General features: G+C 38.3%; 1 protein-coding gene across 4 annotated transcripts in view; it reads left to right on the top strand.

Moving 5' to 3' along the window:
- Positions 1 to 27,439, top strand: part of Malrd1 (MAM and LDL receptor class A domain containing 1) — a 698,598-nt gene that overhangs the window by 19,563 nt on the left and 651,596 nt on the right. For all 4 annotated transcript variants that reach the window (XM_055593928.1, XM_055593929.1, XM_055593930.1 and 1 more), the window contains exons 2-3: positions 21,725 to 21,819; positions 21,912 to 22,073. In XM_055593928.1, coding sequence (XP_055449903.1) covers positions 21,725 to 21,819; positions 21,912 to 22,073 — 257 coding nt within the window. The remainder of the gene's footprint in view (positions 1 to 21,724; positions 21,820 to 21,911; positions 22,074 to 27,439) is intronic.

Below are 27,439 nucleotides of genomic sequence, written 5' to 3'. Positions count from 1 at the left end.
CTCCTCCTCCTCCTCCTCCTCCTCCTCCTCCTTCTTCCTCTTCTTCTTCTCAGAGAAGGGAAGGTCCCCAAGGGGTACCAACACACTGGGCACCTCAAGGAACAGCAGTAAGGACTAAGCAATCCTTTCCCACTGAGGCCTTACAAGGCAGCCCAGCTAGGAAAACAAGATCTAAAGGCAGGCAACAGAGTTAGAGAAATCCCCTACTCCCATTGTTAGGGGACCCACATAATGACCAAGCTGCACATCTGCTACGTATGTGTAGGAGGCCTAGATCCAGTTCACATGCTCTTTGGTTAGTGGTTCAGGCTCTGTGAGACCCCAAAGGCCCAGGTTAGTTTACTCTGTAGACATTCTTGTGGTGTCCTTGACCCCTCTAGCTCCCTCCATCTTTCCTGTACTCTTCCATAAAAAGCCGTGTCTATTGTTTGGCTATTGGTCTCTGCCTCTGTTTCCTTCAGCTGCTGGATGAAGCTTCTCAGAAGACAGTTATGTTAGACTCCTGTCTGCAAGCATAGCAGAGTATCTTTAATAGTGACAGGGACTGGCTCTTACCACAACTGAAAAGATTTTATTCTTTAAATCTATTTATTGTGGTAAATACTTTGGCATCTAAAAAGCCTGTTAATGTGTGCCATCATATCATGTTTTTAAATTTTTAGAAATATTTTATTTAGGTGTATATATATGCAAGTGACAATGGAGGCCAGAAGAGGACAAGAAGTCCCCTAGAACTAGAATTATAGGAGGTTTATGAGGCACTCAAATATGCTAGGTGCTAGAATAGAACCCATATTCTCTGAACAAATGGAGGCTACTATCGACCACTGAGCCAGCTCCCCGTCCCCCCCATATAGTTGTTGTTGATTTCTCTTTTGGATATATATTGGGAAATGATGCAAATACTTATATAAAGAGAAAAAGTGAGGTATTCTATAGATTAGAGCAAATCGTTCTTGCACTACAATCGAATCTGATTCTGAAAGAGGAAAGCCTTTAAAAAGAAACTTTAAAGTTCTTTAAAAAGAACTTTCAATGGATGATAGTGGGGACAGAAATGACCTGTGAAGAACCACATGATGGCCTCCCTGGTAGAGTTAGTTTATCTGTTCAAGAAATACCACAGAAGTAAGCTTATAAATAAAATACCTTATTTTTGAAAATAAAGATTAGGCTATCTGTGTATGCATGTTGCGGATGTCCTATCTTATGTCACCTGAATGTTAACTGACTTCCTCACTGCTGCTGTCTCTTTCTCTCATTTTCTTCTCTGGGCCTGAACTCCTTTGTAGTTGACACTCTCTTGTGTGCCCTATCTAGCAAGAAATAATGAGTGATGGGCGTATGTAGGTAGCTGAGGAGTCCCAGCATGGATATTTGGAACTTAACAGTTCCTTCTGGGAAAGCTTAAATTTCTACCATAAATTCTCATTGGCAAGTTAATAATATATTAATGTGCACATTGTGTGTGTTCATGCAGTTGAAGTGCATAAACTACATGGAGTTTTCATAGCTTCCCAACAAATTTGACAGTTGTTGAGTATCAGAGAACATAAGTTTATTTTTCACTTATTTTATTTCAAATTAAGGTACATGTCAATGGTAGGATTAGAGATGACAGTTTAGATATATAAATTAACTGATATAACATCAATGTACTGTCACTATATAACCTTAGTAATCAAACTGTCAAATAACTTAAAGTATAACTTCATTTGAGGGCTAAAAATGATACATACTCTGATTCTTTATTGAAATGTAGAAATATTTCTTTACATAATTTGCTTTGTTTTGGTATGAATTGTATCTTTATGGGCAAATGGCTTGTTACATATAAATTTACTCAAATTAATTGAACCATAACTGAAAAACAATCATACTCTGGAAATATATAAACTCAGTAACAGTATATTATAATGCATATAATAGAAAATTTAAGCAGTTTACTTTTGAATGATAGCCAGCAGTGAATTAGAATAAAATTCTGTCAAATATAATAACATAGAATTTTGCCAGTTTGATTGGTTGGAAGAACTCAGCAGGTATCAATTTTCTGCCTGTGCTCTCAAAGAACAATCATAAATACCCACTTGAATTTCCCATATCCTATCAAGAAACATAACAGTAATACACACTATATTCAGCCTTTGTAAACTTTGGCCAGCACCTTGGAACAAGAGAAGCAAATCTAGCTGGTCCTAGTTAGTAGAACCTGCTTCAACTAGATTCCTACGCCCCAGTTATGAAATGGTACACAAGTACTGCTGTGAAAGGACTTCATAAATATAAGTAAGGTCATCAATTAGGGGACGTTAAAACTAGAAGATTATCCTAAGCTACTGAAATGAGCTGTACGTAACCATAAGAGCAACTAAAAAGAGAAGAGGAAGATGTGAGCGATAAGATAGAGGGCAGCATCTGGGAGGTTGAAGGTTCACATGTCTGAGAGCATGCACTGATCGATGTAAATATGAATAAAAGACAGCCTAGGGGGTGGAGTAGACTTCAGAAGTGGTGAACTTCACAGTATCTAGAAAAAGAACAGGAGCCTCTGCTTTATTAGTGCTTAGAACAGGACTGTGCTGACAACACAATGAATTTGAAGGCAGATTTATCCCCTGAGCCATGAGAAAGAAGGACAGCCAGCACCTTAATTTCAGCATTGGAAATCTAGGAGTCAGCTAAGTCCCCCGTGTCTGAACTTGTAGCCCACAGGAATGGTGAGATAATACATATGTGCTACTCTAAGCCACTTACTGTAGAGTAGATTGTTATGGCAGCAATGAAAACGGAAGAGTGGTAGTAGCTGAGAGGCATACTTTCCATTTTCTCAGATCTTAGGGTGAGAAAGTTTTATGATCCCTTGATATCCATTCATGCTTATAACTAACTTTTCTACATCTATAAAGTTCTTTCTAGGTATAGCAAAAGTAAAATAAATCAATCTACATTTGAACTTTTGACTCCACCTGAACATCAGTTAGCAGCCTGATTTTGTGGTAAACCCATGTGCTTTCTCCTTTCCTTTTTCATGATATCAATCCCTCTAGTTTTTCTTACATTTAATTTCCACATTCTTGTCATGATTTCCAATGCTTTTAATTTTGAAACATGTCCAATGTTAAGGGTCAGTGTCTGTCACTTCTTTTTCCATAGTTTGCATAATTACTTAAAAATCATGAGACAAACAGTACAAAGTAACAAGTGAGTACTGGGAGTAATTAATAACACTAAAGCACTTTGATAAGTTCTTTATGGAGGCCTAGTACGGAAGAAGCATACACAGATATATGTAATATATATGTATAATATATATTAGGATATGAAAAGAATTAAAATGGCGTAGTTAACCTATAACAGAGCTACAATGCCTACACTAGATACCAGAGAGTAACAAGTAAAAAAGCTATGTGTCATACACATCTCCTTTGGAGTTGTTGACACGTGTGACACAATAGAGCCTTCAACATTAGGCCATTGACAATGCTATTAGTTATCTTCCAGAGCTTGACAGCAAGAATCTCTTGCTGATGTTAGCACAGAGTTGAGTCACAGAATATGGATAAGTCAAACTGACCATTATCTGGAAGTTTCATCTCCACTGGCCATGTATAGCACTGGAGGGTGCTATACATACTACTGGAAGAGAAAAGTAAACATCGGTTTTGCACAGATATGCACTCTGAGAGCTGTAAGAATGACTGGTCAGCAAGACATGCCCACTGTTGCCATATTGATATGAACAGCCTGAGACTAACCAAACACTTCACATTTGGATTTAAATTGCACTCCAGAAGATGAAATCCATATTTACCACCAATATGGGGTCAAGAACCTGTGGGTAGTCAGGCCCTCAGGGAGAATGTAATGCGGTTTTGATTTCTTTAAAAACTCATTCATGTTATGTAAATGTGTTTTTGTTTTAACCCCAAGTGTGGGGTTTCAGTTTGTCCACAGCTGATCAGTGCCTCCTGCAGGACATTTGGGAATGGCCTGCCTCTTATGGCAGGCCAAGGGGCGTGGTCTAGGACTCTGAGGGATATAAATATGAGAGCCAGAAAGAGAAGGGGTGGCAGTTCAGAGAGACCAGAAATAGATGGTATGGTGGCTTGGAGGAGACAGATGGAGAGAAATGTTTCAACACAGCAGTTTGGAGGAGAGTGCTTGCGGTGTTCGCTGTTGATAAAGATTGGTACAGACCCGAAAGAACCCATCAGCCCTAAATATCCTGGAGAAGTAAAGAGGTCTGTGCTCCATCTCCCACTAACCTTCTCTCTCTTACCTAGGGTTAAAGTGTTAGTGGAAAAGAGATAGAAACCTAAATACTCCAAATAAAATAGAGTCTAGAAACAAGCACTTACAGGAGAACCTACTACTATAATTTATACAAATGAATGTTTATTAAAGAAACTCCTAATGACATAGCATTATACGTATAGATTAATATGTGAATTAATCTCTCAACCCTCATCAGAGAAGCTTCTGTCTACATAGATAGTTATTAAGAAAGAGAATTCAGAATGATCAACCCTAAATGGGTATTTATACCACAACCTGTCCTCTCCAGAATGTCCCATTGTGAAAGATGGGACATTCATGGTTTGAATGAGAATGATGCTCACAAGCTCATATATTTGGTTGCTTTGGTCTTAATTTGTGGAATTTTCTGGAAAAGATTAGAAGGTGTGGCCTTGTTGGAGTGTGTTACTGGAGATGGACTTTGAGGTTTCAAAAACCCTCTCCATTCCTAATTCTCTCTCTCTCTCTCTCTGTCTTTTTGTTGTAGTGCTCCTTTTTTAAACTCTATTTTATTTGGGGTTCCTTAAAGCTTCTCCCTTAAAGCCCCCAAAATGAAGGAGAGAGAAGACTAGTGAGGAGAAGGGGTGCAGACCCTTTATGTCTCCAGGCTGTTTACAATTGATGGATTCTTTTCAGAGCTATACCAATTCTCCATCAACACCAAATGCAGAAAGCAGTCTCCTTTGTCTCCCTCCTCCAAGCTGCCATGCTGTATGTTCCTATTCTTTCCAATCTGCGACATGCCACATGCTGTCTTTTCTTTCTCTGGGTTCTCCTATTCATATCCCTCAGAGTCCTAGACTACGCCCCTTTCCTCGATGCTGAAAGGCAGGCTTTTACCAGCTGGCAAAGATCACACCCTGCTGGAGGCACTTATCAGGTGTGGTCAAACTGAAGCCCAAACTAAAATCCCACACTTAGGATATATATATATATATATATATATATTAAAAAAAACCAAAACTTCTCTCTGTCTCTCTCTCTCTCCATCACAGTTAACATGTACTCTCGCACTTACTGCTCCAGGGCAATCCCTGCCTGCCTACTTCCTGCCATGTTCCCTGTAATGATCATAGAGAAACTTTCTGAAACTGTATCCAAGTTCTCAGTAAAATCTCCCTCTTATAAATTACCTTGGTCACTCATGGTGTCTCTTCAAAGCAACAAAACTAAGTAAGACAGGGCAAGAAGAGTATTAAGGGCAAGAGGTAGTAGATGATTACAAGGTGGCAGGTTGTTTCCAAGCTTTTTCCAGAGCACAGATGGGGACTTTTACATGTGAACTCACAGTAGTTGTGGGAGCACAAGGCCTGGGCACACATAAGCCAGAAAAATTCCAATATGGAGAAGGAAGGTGACCATGAAGTTGCATACCTAGTTGAGGAGCTATCAGAGATTGATAGGGATTCAAAGAGGAAGAGTCAATTTTTTTAAGAGGGTGTCATATGATTGACTGACATTTCCCATTGGAAGGACATATGTCCAAGAGTATATGGACATCATAAGTTGGATCAATGGGTTATAGGAAATCAAAGAGGACATAAAGTTGGGTAGATATCAAAGTGGATTGTTGGAGAGTTAGGGGAAGGAAATGACTATTCCTAAAACACATGGTATAAAACTCTCAAATAACTACTAATTAAAAATAAATTTAATTTTTTTTGTGTGTGTCCATAATTATCTTTGGTCCAGACACCATAGAATGTGTGTAGAGATCGGAGGACAACTTTATGAAATTGGTTTTCTTCTTTCTGTATTTACATAGTTTCAGGACATCAAATTTATATCTCCAGGCATGAGTTGTAGCAAGCACCTTTAATCACTGAGATATCTTGACAGCCACCAGCATGTATAATTTTAATTATGTCAATTTTTATGCATATCTCCATTCACACATCCATATATATACATATATATTTTCACTTTTGTGTATATGTTTGTTTGGTTTTCCTTGATTTGGGTAGCATAGCTAAGATACCTTTTTTTCTAATGCAAGATTAAAGACATAATGATGATATGTTCCAAGGGCTTACATATCGTGTTTCTATATTTATTTGATATATGGTGTGGTTTACTTGTGAATCTTGTTAACTTTTAATTAGGAAGATCTCAATATGGAAGCTGAGCATTGAAGTGAGCCACTGTTATTGTCTCAGGGCCTCTCTGATCGTTCGGGCATTCTAGCGTTTGTTTCGTGGATATGAGAGCCTTGTCATGCAATGCATACGTTTTTAAATTGTATTTTCTTGATGAACTTTCTTCTTATTGCTATGTGGTGACATTTATCGTTTCTGACTTATTTAGATCTACATTGATAGATCTGCTACGAGAATTGTACCAATTTCTTTTCTCTTTCCATTTGCTTGCTTGCTTTATGCCCCCACATTTTTACTCTGTGTTTACTATGTCTTTACAGTAAAGTGTATATTTCTTGGAGTCAAGAGATAAACAGACGCTGGCTTTTTTGAGTCAGATAGGCTACATCTTCTGAATGCTGAGTCAAGTATACGTCCATTTAAGATCAACTTTGAGAGGGTTTGCTGTTATTGTGGCTTTGTTATTCTAATTTCGTTGGGTTATGATAGAATATTCTCTTATTAGTTTTAGGATTTTGTTTTATTTTCTGTGATAGATGTGATGGACTACTTTCTATCTCTCCTTTATTCATTTATTACTTTTAGTCAATGTAGTATTTCCTGGACTTTGAGCTTTAGGACTGTCCTTTCCTCTGGGTGCAGTGTTTCTTTAAATATTTAATGCAAATCTTGCTTAGTTGTCATAAAAATTCCTTCACTTTTAATTTTCTTTAAATATTTTTATTATTCCACCAATTTTTAAGTGTTATGTGCAGATGATAAAATTGTATTCATAAGTGACCCTAAAGACTCCACCAGAAAACTTCTATATCTGATAAAAACTGTCAGGGAAGTATCAGGTTACAAAATCACACACAATACACACACACACACATGCCACAGTACCCTTTATAAATACAAATGAAAAACACTGTGAGAGAAATCAGGAACACAGTACCTTTCACAATAGCCTCAAACAATATATATTCAGTCAAGTCTGTCCAAGCATGTGGGAAAAATGTATAACAGAAACTTTAAAATGCTGAAGGAATAAGTTGAACAAGACACCAGAAGATGGGAAGGCTTCTTGTCCTCATGGATTTGTAGAAATAATGCTATGAAAATATTCATCCTACCAAAAGCAAACTACAAATTTAATGCATTCTTCATCAAAACTGTAATATAATTCTTCATAGAAAATAAACAATTCTCAATTTCATATGGAAAAAAAGAAGCAAACAAGAATAATTTGCCTAAATCAATCCTGAATAATAAAATAACTGCTGGCACCTCAGTTTCAAGTTCTTTTACAAAACTGTAGTGATAAAAAACACCATTGCACAGTCTCCATATGGATCTCTGAGTGAGGGGAGCAGGGGCTGCCTCTATCATAAACTCAGTTGACTGCTCTCTGATCACTCGCCCCTGATGATGCAGCCTTGCCAGGTCACGGAGGAAGAGGATCCAAGCAGTTCTGATGAGACTTAACAAGCTATGGGCAGATGACAATAGTAGAGAACACCCCACTTTCAGTGGACTAGGGGAAGGGAATAAGGGAAAGAGGAAGGGAGGGTGGGACTGGGGGAGTTGAGGAAGGGGGCTTCAGTTAGGATATATAATGAATAAATTGTGGAGAAAAAATAAAAAATTAAAGAAAACAGCATTGCATTGGCATAAAAGTAGATAGATTAATCACTTGAACCTAATTGAAACCAAAACATTTTCCCACATAACTATGGAAACCTGATCTCTGAAAAAGACGCCCAAGATAGACCCTTGATAACAGACAATACATTCAACAAATTATGTTGGCTAAACCAAATGGCTGAATGAAGAAGAATGAAAGAAGATCCATATTTTATTTTTAATTAATTAATTTATTTATTTATTTTACATCTCGATGGAAGCGTCTCCTCCATCTTACCTCCCTTTGTCCCCATTTATCCCTTCTCCCCTTCTTCTCAGAAAATAGGAGGTCTTTCATGGTAGACCCACATTTTCATCATGCATAGGACAAAACTCCACATGGATCAAGGACCTCAATTATAAGATGAGATACTCTAAGTCTTACATAAGATAAAATAAGAAATAGACTGTAACTCATTGGCATTAGAAAGGACGTTTTGAACAGGATAACAATAAGATATACATTAACACCAACATATCATAAATGAAACCTCATACACCTAAAAACTTTCTATATAGAAACGACACCAGCATTTTAGACAAAGGAACAGCATACAGAGGAATTTCTTTTGTTTACCAAATATACATCCTCATAGAAGGCTACTATCTAGAAAATATAAAGAACTGAAGAACTAAAACAGACAAACAAAAACCTGTAGAGAAAACAAATGAACCATTTAAAATGAGTCATAGAACTAAACAGTTCTCAAAAGTTGAAAGAAATGTCTGAAAGTTGGAGGAGCTGAGCGGTGAGTGCTGGTGGAGAGAGGCAGAACTAGAGGTGAAACAGCAGTAACAGGTGGCAGGCATAAGAGAAGGTTGTGATAGATCGGGCCTGGGCATGACCTTGCTGAGTGGGGCCAACAGGACGCAGCAGCCTGGAGCTTGTGCAGGCTCAGCCCCTGAACACACCGGATAGCCACAGGATCACCCTGGTTCTGAGCTACAGCTGTTTCTGGATTGGACCTCTTCAAAAGACTTCTATAGCCATGCTGCCTCTGAAGGCTTCTTGGAATTTGTGTTCCACTGCCCCAGGCTATGTTGAACCCAAGGTTCATGTAGATGTGTGTGTCCTACAGTAGCCTGGGCATGTTGATGACTGTGGCTTGTGTTACTGCTGAAGGCCATATGGATGTCCATGTTCTCTGCCACTGTCGCCAAGGGCTATGATGATATTTGTGGCCAGTGCTATAGCAGAGGGTCCTGTTGATGTCAACGGTCTGTACTGCCACCAGAGACCATGCTGAGGTCTGCGGCAAATGCTGACACCATAGGCCATGTGAATGTCTGTGATCCATGCTGTCACCAGAAACCATGTGGAAATCCACGATCTATGTGCTCTTGTTGACTGTAAAGAAAGCCTCTCTTGCATGTATCAATGACTGCACACTCACAGTTGAGAAAAGAGCTACATAAAAGGCTTCTGTGACAATCCCTCCCCCTTTCCTCTTCTAAAAATAAAAACAAAAAAGTAACCTAGACAGAAAGCCATTGAAGAGAACTCTTATTTTACCCTGCCTAAAACATGTTTAGGGATAAAGATAAAGCAGAGATTGAGGGAATGTCCAAGCAATGCTTAGCTAACCAAAGACCCACTTTATGGGAGAGTGCAAACCCTTGACACTATGAACAATACCTGGCTAAGGCTGCAGAGAGAAGCCTATCAGGGTTGTCCTCTGGGAGGTTCTACCAAGCAATGCCTCAAAACAGATGCTGAGACTCACAGCCAAACATTGGGCGATGCATAGGGAGTCTTGTGGAAAGTTGGGAGGAAAAGACCTGGAGATGACAGGAGCTCCACAAGAAGACCAACATAGGCAGCTAACCAGGAACAAAAGGAGCTTGCAGAGGCTGAAGCATCAACCGACGACGATACATGGACTGGACTTAGACCCCTCTACAAAATGTAGCCAATGGGCAGCCTAGGCTTCATGTGGGTTCTCATGCAAGGAAAGCAGGGACTTCATATGACAAGGACTTTCCTGCCAGCTTTTTCATCATTTCCCTCTAGCAGGACTGCTTTGCCAGGCCATAAGGGAAGAGGACATGCTCAGTCCCTATGGGACTTGAAGAGCTAGGGAAGACTGGAAGGGGTCTTCCTTTTCTGAGAAATGAGGGAGGGGGAAGGAAGGGAGGACTATGAGTTGAGATAGAATGAGACTACAAATAGGATGTGAAGCAAATATAAAAGAAATTTAAATAAAAAATAATAATCATAAAAATTGTGAAAAGGATGTTCCATAGTCGATGGCTTCTAATGGGAGTGTCAGTAAGAAGACTCAGTTTTCTTTAAGAGACTGGTCACTGGGAATTTGACCATGCTCCAGTGAATATGTGTGCAAGGATGATCACAGGGTAGGGGGAAAAACCTCAGAGGACTGGGAAGTAAGTACGGTCCTCTCCTGTTTGGATCCATCCCTTCTGTCTCTCATTAAGAGATAAGTATACAATAACATAAAGTAAAACAAAACAAAATAAAATAAAATACACATTATAATTGGGCAAAACAAACAAGCAAAACAAACAAACAGAAGGAAAAGAGCTCAAGAAAAGGCACAAGGAACAAAGACCCACTCATTCACACACTCAGGAATCCCATAGAAACACTGAACTATAAGCCATAATATATAAGCAATGACCTTTAGGGTTAAAAAAAAAATCCCCGTACAACATAATGAGACAAAGGGCCTCCAGAGATGCCATCCAGTTTGTTTCCTGTTGGCGTCTACTGATGGGGACATGGTCTTTTCTAGAAAGTGCAGGGTTTCTCCCTAAGACTCCCTTCCAGGAAACTAAATTGTCACTTGTAAGTGATTAGCAGTTGGAGATGGCGTCTGGTTTATCAATTTTAACAAAACTTTACTGGTTGTAGCAGTCTTGGCTGATGGTGATTTACTTTGCAATCATAAAATGTATCTTTACATGATTACCTGGTATGGTTCTGATCAAAACTTTCTTTGCTATCCTGAGTATAACATATCAGGGAGAGGTTCTTCTCCAGTCGTGATCTATTTGGAGTCTAAATGTCTCTTGTATTTGGATACAAATTTCTTCTAGATTTTGGAAATCTACTGTAAGTTCATGGAATACATTGTTTATGCCTTTAATATCCATATAAGCCTCGACTCCCCTGGAGATTCTTAGGTTTGGTCTCAGATGTGTTCTAGATGGGATGTTTTGGTCAGACTTATGAATTTATTTTCATTTTGTATGCCTGAGTGTATTATTGTCAAACTCATTCTTCTAACTTGTCTTGTCTGTCAATTGTACTTTCCATGGTGCTTTTTATCTGATTGATGAACTCTTATGTCCAACATTTTTTTTCTTTTCAGAGTCTCAACTTCTTTCATGAATTTTTTTCTCTATGTAGTTGAATTTTTCATCCAAATTGCTAACAGTTTCATACACTTTGGTCTAGGTCCTAAATCGATCTCTTTACCTCATCTATCATCTGATTAATGGATTATCAAAATGTGGTCTATATACACAATGCAATTTTATTCAGCACTATACAAATGAAATATTGAAATCTGAAGGAATGTGGATAAAACTGGGAAGTGCTGTACTGAGTGAGGTCACAGGAGCCCAGGAACAAGCACAGCAGGTCGCTCTGGTATGCAGATCTTAACTTCTATTTCATGAGTAGTTGTAGGTTTGTATAAATTGTCTACTTGATCTTGATTTAACTTTAGTAGGTGGTATATGCTGAAAATTATTTTTTAAAGCTATTCCAATTTGTTGGAGTACAGATTCTTAAAGGATATCCTTATGATTCTCTGGATTCCTTTGGTGTCTATTTTTATGTGTCCCTCCTTTAATTGTTAATTTGTATCTTCTATTCACCTTTTAGTTAATTCAGCTAAGAACTTGTCAATGTTATTGATTTTACTGACTCTTTGTTTCACTGATTCTTTGTAAATTTTTTGTCATTGTTGTTTGTTTCTATGTTGCTGATTTCAGTCTTGCACTTGATTTTTTCTTGCCCTTTACTCCTTTGGATATGACTTATTCTTTTTGTTCTAGAACTTTCAGGTGAGCTGTCTCTATTTTTTTTTTTTATGTTGGCACTTCATGCTCCTGTGAATTTGACTCTTAAATCTGCCTTCATTGTGTTATACAAGTTTAAGTATATTGTTTATTAAATTTTACTCAATTCTATAGTTTTTAGTTTCGTTTTTAATTAGTTTCTTGACCCATTTTGTTGTTGCTGTTCAGTAGTGAGATGTTCCATTTCTATGAGTTTGTAAGTGTTCTATTGTTGATATCCAGCTTTAATCTTTGGTAGTTAGAGAAAATTCAGGGTGTTATTTCAATTTTCTTTTATCTGTTGAGAATTGCTTTGTGTCTGAAAAGTTTATTTTGTTGCTAAGAAGAATGTATATTCTTTTGAGTTTGGGTGAACTGCTCTGTAAATATGCTAGGTTGCTTTGGTTTATGACCTCAGTTAACTGGAATTTTTTTTTTTTTTTGTCTGGATGACCTGTCTATTGGTTAGAGTGGGGTATAGAAGTCTCCCACTATTAATCTGTGAAGATCAATATGTGGTTTAAGGTCTAGTAGTGTTTCTTTTATGGAATTGGGTGTCCTTGTATTTAGAAAATTGATGTTAAGAATTACAACGTTGTGGGGGCAAGATGGCGGCGCCAGGAGAACACTGCGTCTGAGGAGCAGGACAACATTTTCCATACAGCAACCAAGAGACTAAACTCTGGGCCATAAAACAACAGCAATCGTGTTTCCCAGGTGAGAGGAAACCCCCACAATGTGGGAATCAGTCGGGTCCACTCTCAGGCCACTCAGCCAGAACCCGGAAGAGATCCTGGATCGCGCAGGCACTAGGTCACCAGACCAGAGCCACAGGCCTGCGTGTCCTGATCACCTTCCCAGGCTGAACGATGGGCACAAAAAACACCAGAGACTGAGAAAAACCCACGGGGAAGGAAAGTAGCAGGACTGGCCACGGGTCACCCAGTCTTTACCTGGAAGAAGTCTTGCAGACCAGGGGGTACAAGCCACCATCACTGAACTGGGCTCAAGCCTTCAGCATGGAGAGTGGCTGCACGCCCAGCTCCTCAGCACAGACGGAGCTGTGGGCCCCAGTGCAACAGAGACTGGGAGTCCCTGTCAGGAGAGGGCCCCACAGGGAAGGAAGGAAACAGTGCTGACTTGGGCCACCCAGGCTTTGACCACCTGGTAAGAGCCGCCATCACTGAACTGGGTCCAAGCCAGGAGCACAGAGAGTTGTTGGGCACCCAGCTCTCTGGCACAGGCAGAGCTGTGCAACACAGGGCAACAGAGACTGAGAATCCCTGTTGGGAGTAAACCCCACGTAGAAGGAAGGAAACGGGGACCCAAATTAGGTCATCCAGTATAACCCTGAGAAAGGTCCCTCAAACTAGTGGGCAGGTGCACGTGCCGCCAGCCCAGGACCTGCTTTGTACCAACTATTCCTCACAGACAGAACTGTGTGCCCTAGGACACCAGATACTTGGAGTCACTGTTGGGAGAAATCCTCACAGTGAACTAAGCAAAGAGGATGGACTTAGGCCACCCAGTATATCCCTGGAAAAGGTCCCACAGACTGGCCCAACCCAGGGACTTGCTGTGCACCAGATAGCCTGCTGTTACCAGGAGAGCAGTACTCACCTGTCACAGATTACCACTTGGGTACTGGGGCACAGAGCCCTAACCTCAGATCTACAAAAGCCCGGAATCCCTGAGATCAACCCTTAGGTACTGTTCCAAGGGGCAACCAGTTATCCCTAACAAAACCGACCAAACCACAGGACACACAGGTTACAGCAGCAACTCACTACATTTATAGCAAGAAACCCAGAAGCAGGGCAGCTGTCTCCAGGACTTCTCCAGGTGAGAGAGCCCTCTCGACTAACAAGGACCACAGTTACCACTCAGGTCTCTATCCCTGAGGTGAGCTGTGGCAACTCCTGAAAAACACCAGCCATACAATAACTATACCCAAAAAGCTGAGGAGGCTAACTTCAGGAAAACCATCTTCCTGCCAAGGGGATTCTCTCAACCATGGGATTCCAGGAACCACCAGAAACTAACTCCAAACACCTACGATAACCCAATGGGTAGAGGCCAGTGTAAAAGCTCAACCAACAAAAGACAGAGCAATATGGCATCTACAAAACCCAGTTATCCAGGGGCAAATGGCCCTGGACACCCCAACATAAATGAAATTCAAGAAGATGACCTAACATCTATGCTCATGAAGAAGATAACAGGGGAAACAAATAAAATGCATAAAGACCTAGAGGAAGATGAACTCACACAGATTATGGCCATCCTTAAAGAAATAGAAGAAAAAAATTAAGCAGATTATGGCTATCTGTAAAGAAAAAGAGGAAGATAAAGAAAAACAGATTATGGCCATCCGTGAAGAAATACAGGAAGTTGCAGCCAAACAGTTTGTGTCCTTTAGAGAGGAAATACTTAAATCACTGAAAGAAATAAAAGAAACACAGGATTGTTCAAACAAACAGCTGAAGGAATTGAAGGAAAAACAGAAAATACAGTCAGACAGGTGAAGGAAATCATCAAAATGACTCAATACCTGAAGATAGAATTGGAAAATTAAAGAAAACACAAATGGAGGAAATTGTGGAGAGAAAGAACTTAGGGAAGAAAACAGGAACTACAGAGGTAAGCATAACCAATAGACTACAAGAGATAAAAGAAAGAATCTCAGGTGTGGAACATACAATGGACGAAATTTATGTATCTGTCAAAGAAAATGTTAAATCTAAAAAATTCCTGACACAGACTGTCCAAGAAATTCAAGACAACAAAAAAAGACAAAACCTAAGAATAATAGGAATAGAGGAAAAACAAGATTCCCTCCTCCAAGGCCCAGAAAATATCTTCAACAAAATCATTGAAGAAAATTTCCCCAACTTAAAGGAGAGGCCAATAAGAATACAAGAGGCCTACAGAACACCCAATAAAGTAGACCAGAAAAGAAAATCCTCCCGCCACATAATAATCAAAACCGTAAGTATACAGAACAAAGAAAAAAATACTAGAGCTGCAAGAGAAAAAGGCCAAGTAACATATAATGGCAAACCCATTAGAATCACACCTCACTTTTCAACAGAGACTATGAAAGCCAGAAGGGATATGACAGATATCATGCAGACCCTAAAAGAACACAGATGTCAGCCCAGGCTACTGTACCCAGCAAAACTCTCAGTCCTCATAGATGGAGAAAAAAAGATACTCTGTGACAAAAAAAAATTCAACAATACCTACACAAAATCCAGTGTTACAGAAGATACTAGAAGAGAAAATAGAACCCAAGAAAACTAGCTACTTTCAAGAAAACACAGGAAATAAATAACCTTACTACAGTAAAACAAAAAGCAACCAAGCACACAACCTTATGACCACAGCCAACATCAAAATCAAAGGATCTAACAGCCACTAGTCATTAATCTCTCTCATTAATGGACTCAATTCTCCGATAAAAAGACAGACAAACAGAATGGATGCGTAAACAAGACCCAGCAATCTGTTGCATACAAGAAACACAGCTAAGTCACAAAGATAGACATTACCTGAGGATAAAGGGTTGGAAGATAGCTTTCCAAGCAAATGGACCCAATAAGCAAGAAGAGTAGCCATTCTAATAGCTGATAAAATAGACTTTCAATGAAAATTAATCAAAAGACATGGGGAAGGACACTTCATACTCATCAAGGGAAAATTCCACCAGGAAGAAATCAAAATCCTGAACATCTATGCCCCAAATACAAGGGCACCCACATTTGTAAAAGAAACATTGATAAAACTTAAACCACACATAGATTCCCACACATTAATAGTGGGAGACTTCAACACCCAACTCTTAACAAAGGACAGGTCAACAAAACAGAAATTAATCAAAGAAACAATGTCTCTAACAGAGGTCATGAATCAAATGGACCTGACAGACATTTACATAACCTTATGCCCAAACACAAAAGAATTTACTTTCTTCACAGCACCTCATGGAACCTTTTCCAAAATAGACTATAATATAGTGGGTCACAAAGCAAGACTCAACAGATACAAGAAGATTGAAATAATTCCTTGTATCCTATGTGATCACCATGGAATAAATCTGTACCTCAACAACCTCAGAAATAACAAAAAGCCTACACACACATGGAAATTGAACAACTTGCTACTAAATAACAGCTGGGTCAGGGAAGAAATAAAGAAAGAAATTAAAGTCTTCCTAGAATTCAATGAAAATGAAAGCACAACATACCCAAACTTCTGGGACACAATGAAAGCAGTGCTAAGAGGAAAGTTCATAGCACTAAGTGCCTTCAAGAAGAAATTCGAAACAGCTCATTCAAGCAACTTAATGCCTCACTTAAAAACCCAGAAAAAGAAGAAGCAGACACACCAAAACGGAGTAGACAGATGGAAATAATCAAACTCAGGGCTGAAATCAATCAATTAGAAACAAATAAAACAATTCAAAGAATCAATGAAACCAAGAGCTGGTTGTTTGAGAAAATTAATAATATAAACAAACCCTTAGCCAAGCTAACTAAAAGGCAGAGAGACATCATCCGAATCATCAAAATCAGAAATGAAAAGGGGGACATAACGACAGACACTGAGGAAATTCAAACAACAATTAGGACTTACTTCAAAAGTCTATATGCCACAAAATTTGAAAATCTAAATGAAATGGACAGTGTTCTTGATCGATTCCACTTACCAAAACTGAATCAAGACCAAGTAAATCAATTAAATAGTCCTATATCCCCCAAGGAAATATAAGCGGTCAATGAAAGTCTCCCATCCAAAAAAAGCCCAGGACCAGATGGTTTCTGTGCAGAATTCTACCAGATCTTCAAAGAAGAGCTAACTCCAATTCTCTTCAAACTATTCCACAAAATAGAAACAGAAGGAAAACTACCAAACTCATTCTTAGAAGCCACAATCACCTTGGTACCTAAACCTCACAAAGACTCAACAAAGAAAGAGAATTTCAGGCCAATCTCCCTTATGAACATTGATGCAAAAATACTCAACAAAATAGTTGTAAACCGAATACAAGAACACATCAAAGATATCATCCACTATGACCAAGTAGGCTTCATTCCAGGTATGCAGGGGTGGTTCAATAAATGGAAATCCATCAATGTGATCCACCATATTAACAAACTGAAAGAAAAAAACCCACATGATAATCTCCTTAGATGCTGAAAAAGCATTTGACAATATCCAACATCCATTCATGTTTAAAGTATTGGAGAGAGCAGGGATACAAAGCACATATCTAAACATAGTAAAGACAATATACAGCAAGCCTACAGCCAACATCAAACTAAATGGAGAGAAACGTAAAGAAATCCCACTGATATCTGGGAAAAGGCAAGGCTGCCCACTCTCTCCATATCTCTTCAACATAGTTCTGGAAGTCCTTGCTACAGCAATAAGACAGATGAAGGAGATCAAGGGGATACAAATTGGAAAGGAAGAAGTCAAATTATCACTATTTGCAGATGATACGATAGTATAACTGAGTGACCCAAAAAATTCTACCAGGGAACTCCTACAGCTGATAAACACCTTCAGCAAAGTGGCCAGATACAAAATTAACTCAAAAAACAATCAGTAGCCCTCCTGTATACAAAAGACAAAAGGGCTGAGAAAGAAATTAGGGAAAGAACACCATTTACTATAGCCACAAATGACAGAAAGTACCTTGGTATAACCCTAACCAAGCAAGTCAAAGACTTGTATGAAAGAAATTTCAAGTCTCTGAAGAAAGAAATAGAAGAAGATATCAGAAGATGGAAAGATCTCCCATGCTCATGGCTTGGCAGGATTAACATAGTAAAAAAATGGCCATCTTACCAAAAGCAATCTACAGATCCAACGCAAATTCCATCAAATTACCAACACAATTCTTTACAGACCTGGAAAGAAAAATTCTCAACTTCATATGGAATAATAAGAAACCCAGAATTGCTAAAACAATTCTCTACAATTAATGATCTTCTGGAGGTATCTCCATCCCTGATCTCAAGCTATACTATAGAGCAACAGTAATAAAAATTGCATGGTACTGGCATAGAAACAGAATGGTTGATCAATGGAACCGAAGAAAAGAGCAAGAAATAAACCCACACACTTATGGACACCTGATCTTTGACAAAGATGCCAAAACCATACAATGGAAAAAAGATGGCATTTTCAACAAATGGTGCTGGTCTAACTGGATGTCTACATGTAGAAAAATGCAAATAGATCCATACTTATCACCCTGCACAAAACTGAAGTCCAAGTGGATCAGACACATTATATCAGTTAGAAGAAAAAATGGGGAAGACCCTAGAACTAGTACAGGAGACAACTTCCTGAACAGAATACCAACAGCACAGGCTCTAAGAGCAACAATCAATAAATAGGACCTCGTGAAACTGAAAAGCTTCTGTAAAGCAAAGGACACTGTCATCAAAACAAAACGAATGCCTACAGATTGGAAAAGAATCTTCACCAACCCTTTTTCTGACAGAGGGCTAATATCCAGCATATATAAAGAACTAAAGAAGCTGAAAAGCAGCAAACCAAGTAATCCCATTAAAAATGGGGAACAGAGCTAAACAGAGAATTCTCTGTAGAGGAATATAGAATGGCAGAGAAACACTTAAAGAAATGCTCAATGTCATTAGCCATTAAGGAAATGCAAATCAAATCTATCCTGAGATTTCACCTTACACCCATCAGAGTGACCAAGATGAAAAACTCGAGTGACAACACATGCTGGAGTGGTTGTGGAGAAAGGGGAACCCTCCTCCACTACTGGTGGGAATGTAAACTTGTACAACCACTCTGGAAATCAATCTGGTGCTTTCTCAGACAACTAGGAATAGCGCTTCCTCAAGATCCAGCCATACCACTCCTAGGCCTATATCCAAAAGATGCTCAAGTACACAATAAGGACATTTGCTCAGTCATGTTTGTAGCAGCTTTATTTGTAATAGCCAGAAGCTGGAAACAGCCCAGATGCCCCTCAACTGAAGAATGGATGCAGAAATCGTGGTACATCTACACAATGGAGTATTACTCAGCAATGAGAAATAAGGAAATCATGAAATTTGCAGGCAAATGGTGGGACTTGGAAAGGATCATCCTGAGTGAGCTGTCCCGGAAGCAGAAAGACACACACAGCATATACTCACTCATATAGACATGTAATATAGGATAAACCTACTGAAATCTAATCTAAAGAAACTAATCAAGAGAGAGGACCCTGACTAAAATGCTCAATCCCCATCCCAAAAAGCAAAGAGGATGGAAATCAGAAGAAGAAAACAGGAAACAACCTAGGAACCTGCCAAAGAGGGCCTCTGAAAGGCTCTGCCCTGCAGACTATCAAAGCAGATGCTGAGACTAATGGCCAACTGTTGGGCAGTGTGCATGGAATCTTACGTAAGAAGTGGGAAATATTAAGATCTGGAGAGGACAGGAACTCCACAAGGAGAGCAACAGAACCCGAAATTTGAACACAGGGGTCTTCCCAGAGACTCATACTTCAACCAAGTACCCTGCATGGAGATAACCTAGAACCCATGCACAGGTGTAGCCTATGGCAGTTTAGTGTCCAAGTGGGTTACATAGTAATGGGAAGAGGGACCGTTTCTGACACGAACTGATTGGCCTGCTCTTTGATCACCTCAGCCTGAGGAGGGAGGCCACAGAAGATGACAGTGCAGCCACTCCTGATAAAATCTGATAGGCTAAGATCAGAAGGAAGGAGAGGAGGACCTCCCCTATCAGTGGACTTGTGGAGGGGTATGTGTGAAGAAGGGAGTGGGAGGATGGGATCGGGAGGGAGGAGGAAGTGGCTTATGGGGGGACACAAAGTGAATAAAGTGTAATTAATTAAAAAATTAAATTAAAAAATGAAGAATTACAAGGTCATCTTGATGAATTTTTTTCTTTGATGAGCATGTACTTTCCTTTCCTATTTCTTCTGATTAGTCCAGGTTTGAGTCTGTTTTATCAGATATCATGGCTATCCAAGCTGTCTTCTGAGGTCTATTTGTTTGAAATATCTTTTCCAAACGCTTTACCCTGAGATGACGTGTACCCTTGATGATAAGTTATGTTTCTTAAATGTAGCAGAAAATTAATTTTGTTATTGAATCTATTCTTTTAGTCTGTATGTTTTTATTCAGTAATCAAGACCAGTGATGTCGAGTGATATCAATGAGCAGTTGTTGAATCCTGTATTTTTGTTCTTGTGGTAGTGGGAGTTGTGTGTCTGTGTGTACTCATGTGTTTGTGTGTTTCCTCTCTTTCTCTCTCTCTCTATATATATGAATATATATGTATATATACATACATATGTGTGTGTGAGACGTGAGAAAGTACCCGATTACAAAGGTCTCAAGAATAGTTACAATAGCCCTGGTAAAGCCCATCAGGGACTCTTTGACAGTCTAGGGACTACCCAGTATATATATTTTATCAGAGGCTTCCAAACAGTAATATATGCCTCAATACAACACCAAACACACCAAACACCAAAAAAAGGACACCCAAGTTCACAAAAGAAACATTACTACACCTTAAATCACATACTGGCCCTTACATACTGATAGTGAGAGACTTTCATACCTCACTCTAACCAATTACCAATAACATATTATATTTTATATATTATATATCATCATGAGTGATATTTAAGCAATAATTTACATCCCACTGATTTTCTTTTGTAGATCTAATAATTTGTTTAAAACCAATATAATATCTACATTGCCTATGCTTGTTAATTAGTAATTTTCTCAACATCTGTTTATTGCTCTAAGAGAAAGCTAATGGCTGCCCAATTGTTCCACCAGCATATCAGAAAAACTAGGCTTCATAATATTAGTATTGATTGACTAGATGTGACAATTAGATTTGACTTTTTGTCTGGCTTTAAAATACCACTGAGTGGCTTGGATAGATAGGCCCTCATAATCACTGTCAACTCTGTTATCATTTATTTGACAAACAGCAGTGTACAAAATAGACTATCAGATGACAGGGGATTCAATACCAGCCAGAATAGCCCTGGGAAAGCACATCAGGGACTCTCTGACAGTCCAGAGAATACCCAATATATATTTTATTAAAAGCTTCCAAACAGTTATATATATATATATGTATGTATGTATGTATGTATGTATGTATGTATGTATGTATGTATGTATGTATGTATGTATGAATTCTATACACTTGAGAAAATATCTGAGCTCTGTGATAGTCCCTATGTTACTAGAAAAAGCTAGGGCAATGCCACTCAAGCCATCTGTATCAAAGGTATAGAAAATAATGCTCTCATTAAATTTTCTGCTGAGGAGCTTGTTTCAGTGGGTGATCTCAGAATTGCCTTCTTCCAGAGTCTTCTTCATGGAGTTGTCACTTCCTATTTTAAATGTGATTGCCTTATATTTTGGACTGTTGCCCATATTAATGTTACAAAGTGTATAATTATTATCTCTTCAAATAGACATTATAAAATATAAAATATTGGTCAATTCACTGGTGCATTTTAATTTTTAATACAGCTATAATCACCTTTGGTGTTTAAAATAAGGTGCCAGGGATCAGCTTGAGTCTAATTTCATAATTTTGTTTTGTCACAGCCCATTTTCTCACATTGGTCTCCAGAGTGGACTCCATCTTCTCAAAATTAAGAAGCAGAATTTTTCTTCCAACCAATGATCAGCAAGTTTGTCAGGTACTGGAAAACACAAAACATTTCAAGTTCTGACACACTTAGAAATTTCCTTATTGCAATTATTTGGATACCAACATATATACTTTTTACAGATAACCTTTTATGACTTCTCCAGTCACCAGAATGGCAAATTGACAGTAGGGTTTCAAACCATGTGTGACAGTCCTATCCAGCATGTGTGGCAGAAAACAGAGGTACTCCAGAGTCACTGGGAGAGAAATGTCATCACCGTCCAGAGCTCACAGAGGTTTCAGGTATGCTTTTGTTTCCAATGATGGCTTTGGATGAAACCCTCAAGAACCCAGATTTCAGAACAGGCCAATTAACATGTCCCAAGGCCAATTCGTCTACCAGGGATTGGGAGTTTCCATAATTTTTCAAGTCCTGAGAAAATTAGAATGGCTGGTCACTTAAAAAGCACATTTTTTTGCAAGTTTTTGACCTTATGTTATGAATTAAAATTGATATATTTTAAGATACAGTGATATAGTTAATTATAATCCTATAAAATACTGTGAAATGAACTCAAGTTTTTAAACCTTTTGATTTCATCTTTTACTTTTTCTACACCAATTCTTTATACTTCTTCCTCCCAGGAATCATTTTTCTCTGTAACTTTTTCCATGCATTTGAGAGAAGAGGATAATTTTGAATAATGAATAAAGAGATTTAATTTACATACTAATTCCAAATGTTGTTGAAGTACAATAATTCTCATATTCGTTTCATGGTTAAGCTCATTTTAACACAGCCTTTAGTTTCCTAAATAATTTTATGAATTAAATCCAACACAAGCCTATAAAAGACAAGCTTATTTATGCAGCCTAATAAAACTCATGCATGACAGAAATGATAATATAATGGTTATTATAAGACTTCCTGGGAAAGTATTGCATATTTTAACATTTTGGAAGGCCAAGCAATATTTTCCTGTTAAAGATGAGAAGGTTTAAAGCATATTTTTTTTTAAGAAATTAGTTTCAAAACCTGTTTTATGGACCAAGTTAGCCCAAGTAGATTTTTTTTATCATTTATTGTTAGAATAACATAGCAATCAATTATTTTATTTTTCGTTTTGTTTTTTTATTCCTTGAGAATTCCACACATGCATATAATATCCTTTGATCAATATAATGTATTTCCTTCCCTAAATTCTCCCACTATCCCTTCTACATTATTCCAACTTCATGTGCTTAAAAAAAAAAAAAAGACTATTGAGACCAGTGATGCTGCCTGTTTGTCCATGTAAGCAAGCCCATCTGTTGAAACATGGGTACCGTCTCAGAGCCTGGATCCCTAAGAAAAAAATGACTCTTCCTCCCCTAGCAGCCATAAATTATCAATAGCTCTCAGGTAGGAGTGGCATTTCATGAACCCCTCCCCATCCATGCTGGCATGTGGATGACCTGATCTTGTGTAGACCTTGTACACATAGTCACTGGTGCTGCGAGTTGATGTGTGTACAATCCCTGCCTACCCAAACCTTTTACTGAAGATATTCGCTATTTCTAATTCTTAAAAGCCTACCTTCCACTCTTCTGTGATGATCCCTTATTCCTGGGGGGGGGGGTATGATAGCCATGTCCTATTTAGAACTGAGCACTCCACTGTCCCTTCTTCTCTGCACACCGACCATTTGAAGGTCTCTGTTAATGACAATCTATTGTCAATAAAGGCTTCTCTGATGAAGGTTGAGGGGTGTAAATGTGAGCTGCCTATAATCTCTTACATATGACTATCACCTAAATAGAAATTTTATATAAAAATATCTGATCTGATTGTATATATCCAGTTATTTAGGTCTATAGAATGAACTAGTTTCAAATTTACCTTTTGAGTGACAAGGGGGAAAGTATGGATAAATGAGAGGAATCTATGCTTCTTATAAATGTAAAATGACATTTATGTGAGTGACATATTTCCTTAGTTGGTGTCATGGCATCACTGAAATTTTCAGTCATTGTTAAACTAAAAGGATATTCAAAGAAGATATCAAAAATAATTTGGTATCTAGTTAAATGTTGCATAGATTTAATAGTTCTATGGTTGGACATAGTTTTATAGAGAATTCATAAGCTAGTGAGATCGAATGCCCATGTTTGTTTATGTCTGGGTGAGACAATTTACATTATGACATGGCTTTTATGCTTTGTTTATTTAAGTGTGGCTTGTGTGAAGTATTTGACATGTGCTGGGCATGAGGTTTTAAGTACTGTTTTAAGGCATATTTGGTATCTATGGGGAGCAGATAGTGGTTTTGTCTGGATGTGGTGTGCAGTGAGTTCTCCTGGAGACCAGTGTTGCCTGTGACCATTGAGATGTGAGTCAACACTGGAGGAGGTTCTTGTACATTTCTTACGTACTTTCTGCTCTCTGTGTCTGCCTAAGCAACAGAACAAAGCCAAGATTGATCGGTTAAGAATGAGCCATCTCAACTGGAAGCAGTTTGCCCCATTACCTTCTCTCTTGTGTCAATTTTAATGACAAATGAGAATCTTTTTTAGGTGCATGCTTTAATCAGTTTACTCATTTTTTTTCTTAACCTTGAAACAGCAACTACTAAGAAAGTTTTAAATTATTTTGCCAAATTAATACACTTTTTAGTCTCTAATTGTTCATATATGTAGGTAAAGTTTATATTATAGGGTGACGTAGATTTGGATGATGGAAAAGAGTGATACTTGATGGACTTTGCCAGTCAAACCTTTCAAAATGAGTTTCTTGGTTTCCTCAGTGCCCATTTCCAAACGCTATAGATTTTGTTGGTCAAAAATATATATAGCAAAACTATAAAGCTTAAAATTCTAGACTATATCATCTCTAGGGCAGCTCACCCATGGCTCGGACATTCAAGTTATCCCTGGGAGTTCTCCAAATGCAGCAGCTTTACCTAACATAGATGCTTTCTCAGTATAGTACTGCATTTCCCTAAATACTTTATAGCTTATGGAAAAATAGTGCTTATAACTTCAAAGGCTTTGTACGGAGGAGTAGACTGCATGGCCCCAGGGATGCTCAGGCTGTGCCCGTGCTTCAAGGCCGCAGACACCGTTAATTCTGTCCTGTCAGCAAGTGAACAGATGTTACTCACTGCTGTGTGCTGGGCCACAGAGATGTGCTGTGCTTGGAACACTGACCACTATCAGCCCCTATCTTGTTCCTGAAAAGCTTTGGTGAGAAGACTATTTTAGGAATTTTGTAATCAGTGCTTCCACATTATTTCTGCTGCCTCAGCAACTTGGAAGCCCTCAGGAATTCTTTCATTCTCTGCAATTTCCCCTCCATGCTGACTTCTGATAGTTTAAAGCCACACATGTTCTCTTTGGAGATACCTAGATAGGTTATTTCAGTCACTGACAGCTACATCCCAGGTTAATGTGAGTTTTGGGGAAGTTTCTGAAGCTGGTTGTCACCCAAGGCCCTTTCCCTTTTTAATCTAAAAAATGCTACCTTTATTCCTTAATAAAATCAAAACATTTTAATTTCCAACAATGGTCTGGCCCATAAATGAAAAGGTGACATTTTGAACAAAAAGTGAAGTGTTTCACAGATGTTTTTAAGACATTTAGGACGTAGTAACTACAAACAGTTATTGCAATTTTACTAAAATTAAAGAATTGTGTTCTGTACTTTGTGCCCCATCTAATTGGCCCCTCAGGGAAATCTTCTGAGGGGAAATGATGATTTGCTCCCTTTTTAACGTTGGGGTTTTGAGCTTTACAGAGTTTAATAATCAATCATGCTACCACACCATGTTAGAATCTATAGGATTTTGGTATCAGATGTCAATCACTTGGTTACTGAACTATAATAATTTTCTTTATTATGTCCACCTAAACAGATTTAGGAGATTTAGATAAAAATCAAAACCTCTAATAGTATTCAACTCTGTGGCAGAAAATGCTATAAGTATTCTTTCATATGGAGTGTTGGATGAAATAATAGTGCTTTTGCATTGTTAGTGAATTTCAATCACTCTTAAAAATGCATATCTATGTAATTACATTTAGTGTTGTTTTAAAATTTTTAGGAAGAAAATGACATCTAGATTTGCTGATACAGGCTTATAATTCCAGCACTTTGAAGCTGAGTGAGGAGAATATAAGTTCAAGGCTAGCCTGGTCTATGTAAGAAGTGTCTAAAAGTGTTTTTAGACAGTGTCTAAAAACACACGGAAACATGGACTTCCTCCAACATTACGATCAAGAGTCCTTGGAGTGGACCAGTTGTCTCCACTGAGAGGCCATTTTTCCTAAAATGTCTCGGGGAAATAACCTTGTCTCATTCTGTTGTGGAATCAGTGCTGGGTGCACATGCCTCCTGAGGTGCTGTACACCCCTAACCTCATTACCTCTCCTGCAATCTGCTGGCTTCTTTTCTCTTCTCCTTTTCTTTCCTTTTCTGGGGATATTTTGATCCTTTAGAAAGATTCCTAACACCATCCAAATAACATATGTGTTTGGAAAAAATCTTTGAGAAAATTTTGGATAAAGCAAGGAGTATTATCTATCACTTTTTGTAGAAATAGCACTACCATGAGCCAGCCTATCATCTGACTGCTCTTTCTCGTTAGCCTGGAGTTTCACTTGTTTTAGCTCTTTTTCCAGATAATAACTAACAGTCCTGGAAAAAAAATCTTTTTGTTTAAATCTATTTAGTGGGACCATTTATTTAAGCCTGATGTGCTTCATATTTTGTATCCTTAGAGACCCATTAGAAAATTTCCCTTAGAGAAACTGTTCCTCTCTTAAGAAAAATATGCCCCTGGCTGAGCTGGGGGGGCTCAAATAGCAGCCAATTTTTACAATAACTTTTCTTCAGTTACACCAAGTTAGCCTTGATTTAGCTGACCCAAATAAACATATAATGTCTTTTGCAAAGTCTAATGGGGAAAGGATTAAGGCAGTAAGGTAATTTAAAGACCGCTTCGATAGATCAGGCACAAGGAAATAGGAATAGGAACAAGGCTAGAAGGAAAATAGACTTAATAGGTCTTGGCTGATTAGACATAAGACCTGAGGAGAAAGCAATTCTAAAGGTCATTTTGGAGTTTTGAGCATCACAATGTCGCAGCCTGATTCATTGTCAGCAAATGAGTGAAGTGAAAGCTGCAATTTGGGGAGAAAGTGCAGTGTATTATGAATTAGAAGTAACTTTTCTCATTTGAGGGGAAGTGCCTGGCAGGCGAAATTCATGGGAGGAGAGCCCAGCAGAGTGGCAGACATTTGTGAAATAAAATATGTGTCTTCAGGCTGGATACTAACTGAACTCTGATGATGGGTGATCCTTTGGGCAGAAAGAATGGGGAGAAGCAGAAATGAGACTGGTAATGGAACAACATTTATTTCTATTTCTTACTTTAAAAATAGTGACTGTGGGGATATGCTTAACTCATTAGGATCTAGAAAGCATAGATTTTTGGAAAAGTTCTCAGAAAATGAAAGAACAGTTTACACAAATATTGAAGTTCATATTTGCAAACATGATTTATAAAATAGCTTCCATATCTTAAAATCTGTTATACTAACAGTAGCTAACAATATTCAATGTTAATTTTGTACCTAGTGTTCTGTTTTCTTTCTTTCTTTCTTTCTTTCTTTCTTTCTTTCTTTCTTTCTTT

Source organism: Psammomys obesus, unplaced genomic scaffold (genome assembly GCF_907164565.1).
Source record: "Psammomys obesus unplaced genomic scaffold, mPsaObe1.curated_primary_1811, whole genome shotgun sequence".
NCBI lineage: Eukaryota > Metazoa > Chordata > Mammalia > Rodentia > Muridae > Psammomys > Psammomys obesus.
This window is presented reverse-complemented; position numbering and strand designations above follow the sequence as displayed.